This window comes from Melospiza melodia, chromosome 3 (assembly GCF_035770615.1).
Source record: "Melospiza melodia melodia isolate bMelMel2 chromosome 3, bMelMel2.pri, whole genome shotgun sequence".
Taxonomy (NCBI): domain Eukaryota; kingdom Metazoa; phylum Chordata; class Aves; order Passeriformes; family Passerellidae; genus Melospiza; species Melospiza melodia.
The window spans coordinates 1994133-2011499 of NC_086196.1; the positions used below are offsets into that span (position 1 = coordinate 1994133).

A 17367-nucleotide genomic window follows, 5' to 3' on the forward strand; every position below is an offset into this window, starting at 1 on the left:
ACCCTGCCTTGGCAAGGGGGGTGAGACTGGATAATTTCTATAGGTTTCTTCCAACCCTAACAATTCTGTAATATTAAGGTATATATACGGTATGTATGCGTCTTTATACATACATATGGATGTATATTTAGACACAGCTGCACACAGCCATAGCTGCAGACGTCCACAGCACGGTTTGTGTGCGTGCCCAGACACTCACACCTCCGCTCCTGTGCCTCCACAGCCGCGTCCTTGGAGTACATGCAGGCGCGTACGTTTTGCACGCACACCGCCCCATCTATCCTGCACAAACCCTGTCTCCCTGTGCTCCGTGTGTAAATGCCCATCCCCGCCTGGCCTCGCCGCTCTCCCGCAGGCCGGGCCGGGCCGGGCCGGGCCGCGTCCCCATGGCAACGCCCGGGGCCCGCGCTCGGCTCCCGCCCGTGGCCCGCGGCCCGGGGAGCTTCGGCGCCGGCACAGGCGGCTCAGCCAGCGGCGGGCTCGGCCGGCCGGGACCCTCGCTGCAGTGAAACCTCGCTGACTGCAACCCGGTTAGGGCCGGCGTGTTTGGCCGGCATGTCCGGCGAGCTGACCCAGAGTGTCCTCAAGAGAATAATCCGCCAAGTGGGCCTGGAGTGCTCTGCCCAGGGACAAAGCCTCTCGGAAACCTTGGTGGCCTTCATGGTAAGCGCGACAGGAGGCGTTCAGGGGCTGGCGGCAGCTGACGCTGTCAGGGGTGACCTGAACTTGGAAATATCTTGGTTTCCTATTGCCTGCAGAGAGGTATTTTAAAGGGGCACTCAGCCCCAGTACTGGGTCCTAAAAACCTGGAAAAGTATTTTATTCCCCTGAAATCTTATGGGAATATAATGCTTCAAGAAGGCTGCATGTCCTGAGTCCCACAAACTCTCTGAACTCCAACTTGGAGCTTTCTTCTGCAGGCAGATAAACCGTTGTTTTCTTTCAGAAGTGAAAAAGAGAAGTTTTACCAAGTTTTAACAACGTTTCTTCACACTCTCATAAATGAACCTGTGATGCATAGGTGAATGTTTAATGCAGCTGCTATATTTATTCTTCGATGTTCACCTCCTCCTTCTCTTGTGATGGATAATTTTGTTTCTCTGCTCAGACAGGGCCAGGTACTATAAATGGGCTGAATATTTGAAAGAATTTGCTTTGATCACATTTAAAGCGAAAATTTAATTAATTCAATCTCAGTATTGTCCTTGGTAGACAACTTTAAGTATCCTAAAAGCATTTTACATTTTGGCATCTCTTAGGAGACACAGCACTGCTGCAGAATATAGTCTGGATGTGCCTGCAAAGCTGTGTCTGAAGAAAGATGGGCTAGATTCTTTTTTTATTGAAGATCAGCTCTTGATAAACTTGTATATAAATGTAAATGCTTCACAGCAGTACTGTTAATATGCTATCTTTTCCCCTAAAGGTGACACTGCAGCTTTAGAAAAAAGATTGGGCTCAAAAGCAGTATTAATCAATTAAGCAGGAAAATTTTAATGAGTAACGAATTTGTACAAGTGGCTGGCAAGGCACCTAGCATGAACACCAATTGCAAACATGCACTTATTTTCCTGCATGTAGAACACTATGGGGTTTTTTATTCAAATGGTAAATGTTTATATCAATGCATATAGCACTGACTTGGAAGTTTATAAAAAACCATGATGGATTTTCAAAAAAATGTTACTTAAGAAAATATTTTTCCAAGTAAATTTTAAAGGAGCTATATTTAAATATTTGTATCATTTTTTTTTTTTTGTGCCTGAGAACTGAGATTGAAACTGGCAAGATGTGAAATGAAGTAATTTGTTTCATTATCAAAGACTGAAATGGATAAAAAAATAGTAAAGAAATATTAAATGCATCTGAGATATTTCAGAAAATAAAAAATGAGTTGCAAAGATGATATTTTGGGACATAAATTAGTATCTTTCTTTTGGCAATCTCTAGGTGAAAGCTGTTGTGTTAGATCCAAGAAATGATTTTAATATGGATCGAAGCCTTACAGAAAAAGATATCCAGGATCTTATCCAGGTAATTCTGACATGATGTTGAGAGTCACTACTTATTTAAGACTATAGCATTATTTGCTCTCTGCTCCTGTTAACTAAAATTACATGAACACTTTCAAAATTTGAGTGCTGCTTTATTCTCATGGCTCTGTAGCTAAAGACTGGACTATGTTTCCATAAATAAATGCCTTAGAAAAGCTTTATATGGAGAAAATGGTAGTGAGGGGGCTCTACAGATGTTGTGAAACCTTTAGTAGATCACTGTCAGTTCAGATGTTTCCCCAGAGATGAGAAAGAACTCACTTCTCTGACTCTCTTTTTAGCTCTGTGTTACCAGACTGCTTGACACAACAAACCCATCCCTAAGCACAATTAAGATGCAAGTTTACTTTGATATGAACTATGCAAACCGAGGTAATTTCAAATATGTTTTCATAGAAGTTGATGCTGAGTTTATAATATAAGAATAGTAATTACTGTTAAATTAATCCTGTCAGTAAACAAAATAAAATCCCAGGAGAAATTTACTGTACAGGAGTCTGATGTTTCAGTATGGATATAGTAGGGAAAAGTGCACATTAGATTTGAGAGTACACTCTTCTCATGCTGTCTGAGAGATTTACTGAATATAATGTATGAGGTTGCTTGAGGACACTTAACACTTTCAGTGGTTAGCTGCCTTCAGCAAGAAAAGCTTGCACCTGCACCTGTGTGTCTGAAGGCCCTCAGAACTCAGTATTTTATCAATATCCCTAACTGGGAGATTTGAGTAATCTTGAACAATCAGTTACAGCTTTAGCTGAGTACGTTTTTCTCTCATCAGTAGTAATTTCACATGATCTGAGAATGAGAATGTGAAAATAAAATGAGATGGAGAAAATGCCTTTGCTGTCAATGTAATTCCTGATCTCAAAGGGACAGTGGAGGCTGGCTGGGAAATAGAAGACACAGAACAGGCATAGACGTGAAAAAAGCATTGCTCTGTGGGGAGATAATGACAATGTTTTCCTGTTAGCATGGATTAAAACCAAAAATTAGCAACATGGGGAGCTTCTCCTAAATTCTCTGGACTCTATAAGCTCAGTAGCTCCAGCAAGTTTTTGAGATCCTGAGGAGTATTCCAACTTGAGCATGTAACTTCAGGTGTTTTTGAAATATTGTGTGTGTGTAAGTTAAGTCCACCTACAGTCAGAGGAGTTCAGAGAGCCAGAGACTTGCTGTCTAGCTTGGCCTGAATGGTTCTCAGGACTCTACTGACTGATGTTAATCATGCTAATTAACATACCATTAATGTTTAACTCTGCTGGTTTTAATTCTAATGATGTGGTACTACAAACATCTCTTTCATGTACCTGTGTTTCAGAAACCTTAAGTTGGTGCTCTGACTGTGGAAATGAATTACACCCTCTGTATAGGGCAAATTTCAAAGGATTTAGATAGCACTTTTTAAGTGTCTTTCTTTCCTAGATGAATTACTGAGTGAGCAGGAGCGTGTTCTGGAAGGAAAACTGGCTCCTGTAGTTAGAGCCGTCACTGAGAGTGGTCCACATACACGAGAAGAAATGGAGAATATGTATCAAAAGATTGTTGCCTATGTGCTGCTGAGATCTGGCCTGGGATCCCCAACAGATATTGAGGCTGTCAGGGAGGTAACAGGTCAGTAAACCCCCAGCTGTGAAATTGGGCTTTTCTTTTTGAAAAAATAAAATTTCACTTCCTCTTCACTGATATTTACATACAAATGGAGTAAACTGTGATGAATGCTTGCTGTCCAAACTGTCACTGCTTAGCCTTGAAGTGTAAATTTCCCATATATTTCCTCCTTTTGTTTAGGAGAGGCTATTTTTGCTTATTTAATGATTTTCTTTTCTATTCCCTCATATTGAGGGTTTTCTCTCACTTTGTAATGCTTACAGCTGCCTTGCAGAGTATATTCCCCCAGACAGAAATGATTACTTTCATCTCACTCAGTAAGAAGGACAAAGAACAACAGCTGAAAGATCTTGCCCTGCTAGTGACAGGAATTCGTTTGTACAACAAGCAGTGCCAGAAAGGAGGAAGCTGCATTGATGACTGTAAGTAAACAACTGCATTTGAGCTGGATATTCCCAATTCATTCTACTGGACTTCTTCACTGGAGCTGCTCCAATAATTTCCCATCTCAGGGAGGCGTGTTATTGTTACTGGTATTTTACAAATTAGGAAACTGAGAATTGAAAATTGTGCAGATACTCTCAGGAAACCCATGTCAGTTGTAGCAACAGAGTTGCATCTACCATAAAGCAAGTTTTCTCACATTCCTTGACTTGACTGTGGTATTTCCACACCTGTAATTCTAAATATTTGCAACAACCTGACTAGTGAGATAGGGTAATTTAATCTGGTTTGCAAGAATTTGGAAATGCATGAATATAAGAACAAAATGTAGAAATCAAAATTTAATTGGAAGACCATTATGCTCAAATATTGCACTTTCACCATGTGATAATGACTTCATTGATTCTTTTTATACACATCTCATGTTTATTCCCCATGACTAGTGCCAGAGATCCTGAGCGAAGCCATTCCCTCGGCTACGCGGGCTCTGGACGAGCGTCTGCACTCCTGCCAGCTGCTGGCCCACCGCTACACAGCCCTGCTGGAGGCCATGCAGGAGGACCCCCAGAGGTTCTCCCAGCTTAGATTTCTTAAATTAAAAGAAGCACTATTCAATGTGAGACAGTATGAAGCCTTCCTTTGCATCCTTCAGGTGAGGTGCTATATCCTGTGGACTTCTAATGCGGGTGGAATGTCTTCAAGTTACCTACTTGCACAGGACAGAAATATAAGAAAAAATATTTGGAAATAAATGAAATAAAATAAAATATCTTTAGATAAAGAACCAAAGATTGTTTAGCTTTGAAAATACCTTTAAAATCATTGAGTCCAACCATTAACCTATTAGCCTGGCACTGCCAAGTCCACCATTAAACAGTTCTTTACATAGTAATTCTCTGCCCCAAAAGGCATGAGAGAAAAAAATCTCCTTGACCAATCCATAAATTCTCAGTTTTAGTCTGCAGACACCCCCAAAATATGTGGAGTCATCAAAAGTCTTTGGAGAATACAATTTAAATTCTTGTTTTATTACTGAAGAGCTTTTCATTTGTCTTTAGAGAAACTGCAGTTTTTTATTAGTCTTCCCTGTATAAGGCATTGAAAAAATGTGGTTTTTTTTCTTTTTGTTCTCTTCATTGGGAAAATCCAGAGGATTTTCTATAAAAATTGGAAGTTTATGTGTGGCTGAGGTGCCTGAACACCTGAACATTTAAGGAAAAATATATTCTGTGGATAGCTAGATTACATTTTGTTCCTTAAAACAATTGTTCTGAAAATAGTTGAAAGAAGAGGCCCGGGTAAATACTTGTTACTAAATACTTGGTTTTTGGAGTGTGATACGTTTTGCCTGTTGTTCTCTTTCCAGTCTAATGCAATTACAAGTGCTCAAGAAGTTGAATCGTTGGATGTTCAGTTTGAAGCAGCAATGATGTTATTGAAAAACACAGTGCAGGATAAGACTTCCATAGAGTCCAGAGAAGTTTTTGTAAGTATTATGAATAGGAAACCCATTACTTCTTCAGTAGAAAACATTATTAAAGTAAGATACTTTGCAGGTGTGTTTTTGAGTAGTTTATGTGTAGCAAGAGGCTACAAATTTTCTCTCTATTACAATATCAAAATTCTGTGATTTTTGAAGGGGCAACTAAAACACTTGCTCTTAAGGTAAAAAAAGGTAAGGTACAAAAAGGGAGCAAAGGAATTAAATGGTATTTTACTGTAAGTGTCTTGAGTTGTCATTATTTGTAGATTTCCTTTTTTGTGTGTGTATATATTCTTTCCCGTTCATTGCAGAAACTGTAAGAACATAATGATTGCAGAAAACAGCACAACAGAGTATGATTCTTTTAAAGTTCCCTCACATAGCAATCCCTGTAATTACAGTATGAGTCATTTATATAATTTTTTCTGAAGAAACTAGGTTTCTGTGATGGGTGTCAGCCTCTTTTCCCCTCCCAATAGCTTCTGAACCTGTTGGCAAGTTTCAGTCACATTTGTCAGAGTCAAAAGATCTCAAAATATGTAATTTTCTGCAAGTTTTATGGGGGAAAAATAAGAGCAACTAGAGACACACAATTAGAGTCTTACCAAGATCAGGTCTGAAATGAGGTTTGTGTGCTCTCTGGCCAGTGAGCAGCCACTGAAGGATTGTGATTCTGTGCTGTTGCACCCTTGGTTGGGAACTACAGGACATGGGAAGGAGGTATTGGGGGAAAGGGAAGGAGTGCTGTGAACTACAGGTATTATGAGGGAGGCTGCTTAATGAGCCTGTGAAAACCTGCGATTATTATGCTGGCCTGTTATAAAGGAAACAGGAGAGAAATATGCTAGAAACCAGCTTCATTTAAATTTGCTTTTCTTGTAAGAGCTCATTATTTTGTGTGATTTGATTATCATTCCAATTCTTTGTGGTTGGCTGCTGCACCAGCATGCAGTTTCATACATGTTTTAGGTTATTTTTTAACATTCTAAGCTAATAATTAGAAAGCAAAATAAAGCCTACTGCAGAGGAAGAGGAGGATCATGACCCCCTTCTACTCAGAGTATTTTTTACACTTCCCATAAGAGCATCCAAGCTGGAAACTCATGGGAACAGCACTTTAACTGAAGTTATGTATGCTTTTGATTTAATAAACCAGATGTTCTTGTTTGGAGAACATTTTCCCCTTTTGTCCAGCTACTCAAAGCAGTTTTTCCTCTTCTGTATCTTTGTGGGGCTTGAGTGACTGATACATCTTACCCTTTTCCCTAAAAGCTGTCTATTGTTGTTTGCTGCCTTCCTGGAATTTTTTTCTCTTCTGGTTGGTTAGTTGTTTTGACTTCTCTGTTGAAGACAAAATATATAATGCCTTTCAATTTCAGATCCTTTTCAGATAGAGATTTTTTTATTAACACACTATTTAAATAATTTTTCTTGTCTTTGGCTTGTTGCTGACAAGCTGGATCCTCTACAAAGGTAGAGATACAGGGAATTCTGTATTTTAAAAAGTATAGGATAAGGCCTATATTTGTAGCAAACACTTGCTTTAGGAAAAATAGTACATTTCATTAATATTCTTTGTTTATTCTATTAAGAATGTTTTTGATCTTCCTTTAGTTTCTTCCATTTTTGTAACCATAACATTTCCAGAGCATTAGCAATGCTGGTGAATTTCAGAGCTGGCTCTGTTGGCTGCTCTCATGATAATGTTATTAGCATGCATAAAATGTGTGGTTAAGTGTGCATTTCAAATTGGTTGAATCTCTTGCTGAAAATGCTCTCTGTGTGTTTAGGTGTAACAGGGCACGTTTAATGTCACTGTCATTGAAAACAGCATTTACACTTAAAGCTTATAGGCTGCTACTTTATGTGCCTACACCTGTATGCCAACAGCATGTCAGTGCTGGGAAGGGCAGCCTCCAGTTTTGCCCTGAACCCTGGACCACTCTGGAGAGGCCTGCATCCCTTCCATTTGAGACACATGATGGCCTGGGGCTGTGGTGCCAACTCACTCTGGAATCAGGGCAGACAAAATAACAAAACTTGGTAGTTTATATAGAGGTGTGGTTTTACCTACTTTGGTAATTAATCAGGTGTGTTCCTTCTGGTCCTTACTCCTGTACACCATATTTTCAGTTATAAAACTGTATTGTTAATGAAGTGCTAAATTCAAAGCATGGTCACAGAGTACATTTATTTGAGAAAGGCTCTGAAGTAAAATATAGAGAAGTACAACTCTTGCCTGTGGGTTGACATGCTGGATATACTTGCTTTAGGCATATGTGATGGAAGCTCCTCTTACAGTGTCCCTGAGTTCCCCTGGAATTTCTGGTTGCTGGAGGCCTTGGAGATCCGCCCTGCTTTGTTCATGGCTGAGATTGTTGTGCACAGTGCTTGGGTTACACCGTAGACATAAAACAAATCTGTATTTCAGATAATTTTCTTTATGTTCCAGCCTCTGTTTATGGAACTTTCTAAGCTTTGGGCCGGCTTTCAGGATGAAATGCTACTGCTAAGCTTCCTCACAAATATGGCTGACAATCTGCAACAATTCTTGGAAATCCAATCACAGCTTTTTCCAGAGGAAATGCTAACATCTCTTCTGGAAGGAGTGACTGTGAAAAGTGATGAGGAAAGGATAAAAGAAACCATGGGTATGGAAAGTTGAAACTTTTTGATTTTCCTTAATTTTCCAAGATTTTGTAGTTTGAATTTTCTTTACAAAAGGTGCTTTACGGAAGGTTTGCTATATTGATTATTCACTACTCAGAATTTGCACAGTAAATTAAAATGAGCCTTGTAGGGTATAGATTTACATTTTCATGTAGTGTAGCTTGTGATTCTATTTTCACATATAAAATTAAAATAAAGCTTCTAGATACAAATATGCCTTACAAAAATTTCAGAATGATCAGAGAATATTTATATTTTTTTTTTTTATTTTGAAGTGTATTAATGTCTTTTTATATATTTCAGAACTGTGGAAATTGAGGGGTAGAATATAAACAAAATGATTTAACAGGGCTTTGGTTACCAGAAGGGATTGTTTGTAAGATGGTATCCCCAGGAACCAAGTTTTATGCCAGGGCATTTGTAAGGCATGTGTGGGTGAAAACAAAATCAAAGATTAAACTGTTATCTTCCTGTTGTTGTCCCACGTTTTCAAAGAAAACTAATGCTACTAAAGAAGGTTCTCACAGAACTGATTTTCAGTAGGTTTGCTTTCAAGGCAGGACGAAATTTTGGCTTCTGGGATCTGGGCACTGCAGATCATCCTGTGAAAACCAGAGTAATCTGGTCATCCTGTAATATCATTAGCTTTTAGACATCTGATATTTTAATATTGAAGTCCTTCCTTTGTTTTATCTTTTCTTAGAAACCAGAGTGAATGTTTCTGATTTCACAAACCAAGAATGGCTTTTTCCAGAGACTACTGATAACTTTGATCAGTTGCTGATCCAGTACCGTGGTTTCTGTGCACATTCAATTGGTGTGAAAGGTATCATCCTACCAGGTATGCTTTGTGGTTAGATATTTTCCATACAATGTATTTACACAAGGATTAGGAAAAATGTAAAGGCATTCTGAATGCATCCTCTTATGTCAAAGCTGGAATACTGTTTTTCTACATTTGCAATTTTCACCCCAGGTAACTTATTTCCCTTGTTAAAGTATCTGTTTTAAAATACACAGATAAACTGCCCTTAGTAGAAGGCAGAATGGCTTGAAGAGGAGCAGGGGCAGAAACAAGATGGGATGGATAAATGTTTCTTCCTGCTCTGTGTGTGTCTGTATAACCTACACTGCAACTGAATACAGGTTTGGTCACTGTTGTTAATGTGCTGTAGTGCAGGCATAGGGAAATGGCAGATCCTTCTGTTTTGTGCATCCATATGTGTAAACATAGCCATTCATGCTTACCTCATATGTATTTTAAATAGTCATGACAAAGTACTAAAAATCTTTCCTGAAAAGAATACAAAAGTGCACTTGATTAAGTCAACTAATTGTAGGAATTTTTGGTCTCTCTAGGCTCATCTGTCTTGAAAGTTAGCCTTATTTCAGCTATCCTAGTTCATGTTTCCCATCTTCCTGTCCTTTCTAGAACCTGTCCATATAGAATTTTTTTAAACCTATGGGAGTTTGGGAAGAAAATATGGCCATTTACTAGTCAGTATTAAAGAACAGATATTTTTATGGCAATGTAATTTACTTACACTTAGTACTGCACATGAGAACAGCTGTCCTTAGTTGGATTGAAGGTCTCTCTAGCCCTGTATCTGATTACTGCACATGGACAGTCATGAACACTTTAAAATTATGAGAATTCCAGTCAGAGTGATCTTTCTTTAATTATATCCTTTCAATCCTAGCAGTTGGTGGTTATGGGATTTTCTCTGATTAATGTTAAATCTGTAACCTTCTGTTGAATAATCCTTCAAAGAGGTTTTAATTTATCTAATTGATTCTGGAATCCATCTAGAGTTTGTCATGGGATATTCTTATTCTCAAGAGCCCCACAATTATAATTATACATGCTATGGAAAGGTACCTCTTTTTGAGATGGTTTTAAGCTCTGGCTTGATAATTTCAACAAATTGATAGTCCTTCTGTTAGGAAAATTACTAAATAGTAATTTTATATTGCACACAATTCATGGTTTTATAACCCCCTATCATATTATCTCTTTTTTCTTTTTAATGCTGAGGAGGCTTTCTTCTTTTAACCCTCCTTCTATGAAGGGTATCACAAGCCCTTGGTCACCCTTAGCTCCCTTTTACTTGTTCTGTTGTGTTGGAACAAAATGTATTATTACAAATATTATTATAGGTTGTTATAATATTGGTTTTCTTCTCTTCCTCTGTTTGCATACTAATAATTCTTTTTTGACTGAGTGTGTTCAAGGTCTGTGATGATTCTGGTCTTTCCTGGGCAATGACATCTGAAGCCCAACCTGCCACTGTCCTTGAAATCAGTTTGTGTTTTCCTGTATAAGTTATTTGGCCTTTATTGACACTTCATTTTCTCTCTTAATTTGATGTTTGGCTTCCCAGTTGCTTTATCTGCTTCTTCAGTTCATGTCAGTGTTATGCTCTTTGGTATAAATGCACTACTGATCTGCAATCAGATATTTGCTGAAGATTTTAGGGGAAACATTTGAAGGTAAAGACTGGTTTCTTATGCCTTTGCTATATGTGTTTTATCTGTTGTTTTTCTGAGACATGCACCTAAGGCATGCTGGATGTGAACTGATAAAAGCAGTTTTACTGACCTAACGAAATAGAGTTTTCTATATTTTAAAAAAGCTTGCTTTTAAGGGTTTATACTGAGTTCAGAAATGAAGGAAGTGAAACTAACTTGAGGCAAACACAGAATCTTGATTACAAATATCTTTTGTATTGGATATCATACTGTTCACTATTTTAATTTGTGAGGCTTAGTTTGGGTTCGTTTTTCTTCTTATTTTTAGGAAATCCTGCTATTGGAATTTTGAAGCACAAGGAGAAATACTATGTTTTCAGTTCAAAAGAAGATGCATACATCTTTGCTGAAGATCCAGATAAGTTCATTCAATTGAATATAGAAAAAGCAAAAAAATATGCAGAGCTAATTCAACTGCTTGAGCTCCATCATCAGTTTGAATACCTTGTTCCACATACACAGGTACACACTGCCCGTGCCTCTTGCTAAACAGCTGCTGGGTCACTGGTTGGTCTGTCCTTTCTAAAAGAGAACAGATGATACCTATCTTTAGGAAAGAAGTAAAATCCTCTGCCTGTCTGAAGGTCCATCTTTTACAAGTCTTCAGAGTGTTGAAGAAATGTTTCTACTTAGTGTCATTCTCACCTTTTCTATTCATAGGAGAATATGTAAATCCAAAGCACTCTGGCAGTGATAAAAGCTGCTAGTCCATAGCCTAGGCAGGTCTTATGTCTGATGTTTCTTTTCCTCATTTTTGCAAAAGTAGCTTAAAGGACCAGTAAATAAATGCAACAGAAGATATGTCAGATATCACATTAAATGGAGCTTTAGCTCAACACTCCATCCATGTGTGCTGGATGAGGGTGTAGTTGTATCTGAGGATAGAAGTTATGGAACATATTAAAAAACAAAAGGAGAGTCACCAATAATGAATGTGATGGTGTTATTCTGGGAAATTCAAAGACTTGGTTTGGATTTATAGGCAACATTCTCTGTGATCCACTTGTGAATTTTAGATCCCTAGCAGTGGAAAGAATGTAGTCTTGAACTGGCCCTTGGTTTGAAACATAGTTTATATCCCAGCTATAGCAGACATGTGTGCACTTCTCCCAGTTATGATTTGTGATTTTTAATCCATTCATGAAGACAAACTGGGGTGCCTGCATCATAAAATACTGGTGATGGGACCCATTTTTTCTAAAATCCAACAATTAAACACTCACTCAGTAGACAGGACCCTGCAATTCAGCTGTGGCCTCTGCATCAAAGGTTTTCTGTCAGAAATTAAATCCACCAGGTGCTTAATGTTTTCCTTTTAGTGGGGGCATGGGGAACAAAAATATTGTTGAATGTAAAAATAATTATCCACTTGTGGTTTGCAGGTCTCTATTTGCTTTTAAAAAGTTCCATACCCATATGCTATTTCTGTGTATTCTTCTCAATGCCTTGCTTGGCTTTGGTTGTTTCTTTTCATCCAGGCCAGAAAGGCAAGCACAGGTTCAATGAAACCACCCCAAAAACGTGAGAATGGTACTCAAACTGATACTCATATCTTGCCTCCAACTATTGTGAGATCCTATGAATGGAATGAATGGGAACTGAGAAGAAAAGCTATAAAACTGGTTTGTATTGTTATCAGATTTTCATTGTTGGACATAACAAATTTATAATAAATTATTCTTAATTTTTGTTCCTTGAAACATAAATCTAACCTTTTAGTCAAAGACATATACTTCATTACAACTGGTCCAATTTTTTTTCTAGATATTATCTCCTTATTTTTAGACTTCTCTCACTTCTTACATATTTTTTCCTGTTTTTTAAGCAGTGCTTCCGCTTCTATATCTATTAATTTCAAATTTTTCAGTTGCCTTCTTTATGTAATAAGAGTTTGTTGTTTTGAATTGAATTGCATTGGATATTAAGGTTGTTCTACATTCAAATCAATTTATTTGGTTGAAGATACTACTATATAATTTCTTTGTGAGAAAAAGCCAAAGCAAATGTTTGTCATACTATCAGGATTTTCTGATGGATTGGAAATCACAATCTGTCCATAGAAGGTTGACCACATATGTACATAAAAACTTTTAAATTAACAATAAATATGTCAGAAGCTTCTCTCTAGGGTTTGCCAGCACATGTAGTTGTCAAGGTATAACACCTGATTTTCAGAATGCAATCAAAATAAACAACTTGTGAGTACAGGGAATATTGCAGTTAACAATATCAACTGAACATATAATACTAAAGGTTTTTTTTTAATTCTGTGAACAGATGCACTGTGGAGGTCTGTGGCCTACTGGGCAGCCTATTTCCTTTCTGTTTTCCTTTTTGCCATGAAATCTCTAACATTGTGAAAGTAAACCAAAATTTTGGACTGAGGAGTCTTGCCAGTGTTGCTAGCTCATAAAGGATTCTAAGAAATAGTTGTTACTGAGGTATATAAAGAAGCCAGTTAGGTTTACAAGAAGCCTAGCTAAAAGCCTCTTTTGCTTCTGTAAAGGACAAAAGTACATAAATAAACATAAGATGTGGTCAGTGGCTCTTCAGCATAAGCAAAAGTGGATATTTTCCAATATCTGGTCATGAAGAACATTCACAAACAAATTTGTAGCTCGTTAGTGTGAAATATTTAGAGAAAGTACTTTAAAGTACTAAGGGTGTTCTAGCCTCAGCTGTCCAAATGTGAGATTAGTGATATGGAGCTGAAAGAAAAAATCCCAGATGCATGCAAAAGTGCTTTGACTATGCTAATTTGTAATATGGAGATGATAAAACATTTCATAACAAAGTGATAAAATAACAGAAATAGTTTACCAGTGCATCAATGAATTTGATACTTCAGGAAAACATCAGACATATTTGTGGGTTTTGTTAGAGGATGAGCTCACATGCCTTTGGTGTTTTTTGTGTTGTTCATACTCAGCCAAAAATCTTGTAGTGGTTTGAAATATTAACCTCTTATTTTGTTAAAACCTATATGCTGTTAGAAGTAAAATTTTTAGCTCACATTTGTTTCTCTGTGCAAGCATAGTTCCTTGTAATAGCATACATTCCATCATTAAAACCCTTGGGAAAAAAAACCAAACCAAAACAAAACTTAATATATTGTCTTTCTTCCCATGGCATCTTCTCTATAAGTTCCTTATTGTTCTTTGCTGGATTCTGCTTGATGACTCTGCATATAAGATTCAGTTGTAGATTAAGGTACCAAAATGTGCCCACATTTAGGTGTTTCACCTTCCATTCCAGCAGAGGGAGACCTCAGCGGTGGAGGCTGGAGAATATTTTAACTTGCCTTGATACAACACTTGGGACATTTGGCCAGCTGTATCACTCTCCAGCTTCCACTGACTCCAGTCTTCACTGACTGGACTGGACTCCAGGGACTTCCTCACTTACTTGGAGGGGCCTGAATTCCAGCATGAGACTGTATTTTGTGTGTTTTGAGGACAACATTATATCATAATTTACAGTGTTTTACATTATTGCTGACACAGAAGGCTCAGTGGAATAAGGAACATTTTTTTGTTTCAAGTGCTGGCTTTGGAATATTAACACTTTGTGAGAAGTAGTTTTGTTGCTGTATCTCTGGGAATTTCTGTGAATAGCCAGCTTTAATCATAAATTGCCCTAACTTTTACCCCTTGTCAAAAGGTTAGTGAGCAACGTGGTAATAAGAAGGCATTTTTTCACTTTTATCTGATACTTTGTGACACTAGCCTCTAAACCTCATCATATTTGTCAGAAACCAGACAAAGACTGGAAGCACTTGCCATGAAAACATTTTATTCTAACCAAAAAAAAAAAAAAGGTGAAGCATTTAAGAAAATTTGAAGGACAATGACCAATGATATGAAATTATTAAGAGACATTTAAAATTGTGTGGGGCATCTAAAGTGCTGTCACACATCCTGTTAGATCAGTATTTACCAAATCACAGTCACAACTGTGTACTGACAGGAGGGTAAGGTGGGCCATGTCCCAGGTTTGTGAAGCCCATGGATGTAAAATAGACAAACACTTCTGAGTATATGATGAAGTTCAATAAGTCCAAGTGCCGAGTCCTGCACTTTGGCCACAATAACCCCTGCACCAATACAAGCTAGGGATGGTGTGGCTGGACAGTGCTCAGGTGGAAAGGGACCTGGGGGTGCTGGTTGACAGTCAGCTGAACATGAGCCAGCAGTGTGCCCAGGTGGCCAAGAGGGCCAATGGCATCCTGGCCAGTGTCAGGAATGGTGTGGCCAGCAGGAGCAGGGAGGTCATTCTGCCCCTGTACTCGGCACTGGTGAGGCCTCACCTGGAGTACTGCATCCAGTTCTGGGCCCCTCACCTTAGGAGGGATGCTGAGATGCTTGAGCGTGTCCAGAGGAGAGCAACGAGGCTGGTGAGGGGCTTGGAGCACAAGCCATATGAAGAACGACTGAGGGAGCTGGGGTTGTTCAGCCTGGAGAAAAGGAGACTCAGGGGTGACCTCATCACTCTCTACAACCTCCTGAAGGGTGGCTGTGGTGAGCTGGGGGTCGGCCTCTCCTGAAGGGTGCCTGTGGTGAGCTGGGGGTCGGTCTCTTTCTCCGGGCGACAACAGACAGAACAAGAGGACACAGTCTCAAGCTGTGCCAAGGGAGATACAGGCTAGAATTAAGGAGGAAGTATTTTACAGAAAGAGTGGTCAAATACTGGAATCATTTACCCAGTGAGGTGGTGGAGTCATCATCCCTCGAAGAGTTCAAGAAAAGACTGGATGTGGCACTTGGTGCCATGATCTAGTTGAGATGTTAGAACATGGGTTGGACTCGATGATCTTACAGGTCTCTTCCAGCCTTGAATTTCTGTGATTCTGTGATTCTGTGATATACTGGTGCTAAAATGTTCAAACAAAATTTTGCTTAATCTGATTCTTTTTGTGTCTTTAGGCCAACTTGCGCCGCATGTTAACTCATTCCATGCAGACTGATCTCAGCCACATGAGAAGGGAGAACTGCACCCAAGTGTACCTGCCAAAGGAAGCTGGCACCCAGACCAAGCGGGACAACTCAAGCAATGTACCCAAACCCCAGGTGTTCTTGAGAGGCCTCCGAGGAGGATCATCTCCCACCACTCATATGCTCGCAGTAGACTTAACAAGGCCACTGGATGAAACTTGAGGGAAAATGAGAAACCTGAAGCTGCATCTTGAATGTGTATATAAAAATCCTGAATATATGTGAATTTAGACACTAAAGATTTTGCTGTGTCTGTTGATTCCAGGAACAGTTGGTCTGTTTCATTTATCTTATCTGTTGGGACTGCTGACTGGCATTAAGTGACAGAAGTGATAAGCCTGAAGCACAGATTTTAAATAGCAGTTTAGAATCAAGATGTTCCCAGGGACTTTCACTTCCAACATTTAAATATGTAGCATTCTGGGATTTTACTGACGTTTTAATGCAACAATTGCTTGTTGAAATACTGTCTTTAAGTGAAAAAACTTACCCCAGGTGAGTCACTCAAATGTCACAGCTCCAGCTTAGAGCAGAATTGTCAAGAAGGCAAAACCAATAAAATGAAACCAGTCTGGGTCCTTGGGCCTGTCTGTTTGTGCTGGCATTAACCCAGCCCAATGAGTGCAGACCAAGGCTGGGAGGTTAAGAAGAGGGCTTCTGTCTTGGGTGGTTCTGACACCCTTTTAGGACTCTAGCAATTTCTTGGCTAATCAGTGTACTGGTGAGCACACTGCAAACCATAGAACCTGACTTCAGGGGCCCTTTTTGAAAGCTTTTGCTTGTGTTTGAAAAACTAAAGCACAACAGAGAAAAAGTTTTTAGCTTTATGTCACTGTGGCAAAGAATTATATGCCAGGTCTGATCAATGCAACTGCAGATGGTATTTCTGTTTGTGAAAACACAAATTAATGACAATAAAGACTTCTCAAGCTGCTGTCTGCACAATGTCCAGGTGCACAACTGTGATTGCATAGGGCATGCAAAATCTTTTTTTGTGTGTGTGTGCATTGTGATGCAGTGTGGTTTCCTGGCTTGTAGCTAGACAAGATTGTGACAATGAAGATTCAAGCTGCTGAGTGATTTTTCTGTGGCATTGTGCAGGATAGCACTCTCTTGTTGTTTTCCAAGGTATTTGGTTTCACTTTTAAAAGTTACACAACAGGGACTAATCCCCAAAGCATTATTAAAAAAAAACAAAGGAGTGTAAGGGGAGCACTAAGAAAGAACTTTCTAAATTGTTTTTGACTACGTGATTTTCTCTGTTGGGAAAATAAAACTAAAGCAGTAGCAGCTAGATGTGCTGTTCCTCCATGTTTTTAAATTATGAGCGGTCACCAATGATTAGACTTATTAAAATATCAATGCAATTACTAGCTGCAGCTCTTTTTTTTTCACAGAGAAAAATACCCTGTCACTTCTTTATTATTGCTGTGATCTCTCTATATTATCATAATTTGCTTTGAGGCTTTTATGTTACAGTTCTTACCAACAAACTGGTATTTCAAGAATCCAGAAATACATTTTGTTTAAAAGTAAGCCGATGATTGAAATTTCATTTTATCCTACTTTGTTATTTTCCACTGGA

At 38.7% G+C, this 17367-nt stretch overlaps 1 protein-coding gene across 1 annotated transcript; it reads left to right on the top strand.

The window, feature by feature from the left end:
* Positions 1-467: 467 nt before the first annotated feature.
* Positions 468-16727, top strand: CFAP206 (cilia and flagella associated protein 206). Its single transcript, XM_063150622.1, has 12 exons — positions 468-663; positions 1951-2034; positions 2336-2426; positions 3480-3668; positions 3929-4087; positions 4553-4761; positions 5476-5595; positions 8045-8243; positions 8966-9103; positions 11060-11253; positions 12270-12413; positions 15714-16727. The coding sequence occupies exons 1-12, from the start codon at positions 556-558 to the stop codon at positions 15942-15944; spliced, it is 1866 nt and encodes a 621-aa protein (XP_063006692.1). The 5' UTR covers positions 468-555; the 3' UTR covers positions 15945-16727.
* Positions 16728-17367: the final 640 nt, after the last annotated feature.

Excerpts from the sequence above, each read along its gene's own strand:
- CFAP206 (XM_063150622.1), top strand. The coding sequence starts at position 556 with ATGTCCGGCGAGCTGACCCAGAGTGTCCTCAAGAGAATAATCCGCCAA. Across the intron at positions 2,427-3,479 it reads TATGAACTATGCAAACCGAG|ATGAATTACTGAGTGAGCAG; the intron begins GTAATTTCAAAT and ends TTTCTTTCCTAG. Across the intron at positions 11,254-12,269 it reads ACCTTGTTCCACATACACAG|GCCAGAAAGGCAAGCACAGG; the intron begins GTACACACTGCC and ends CTTTTCATCCAG.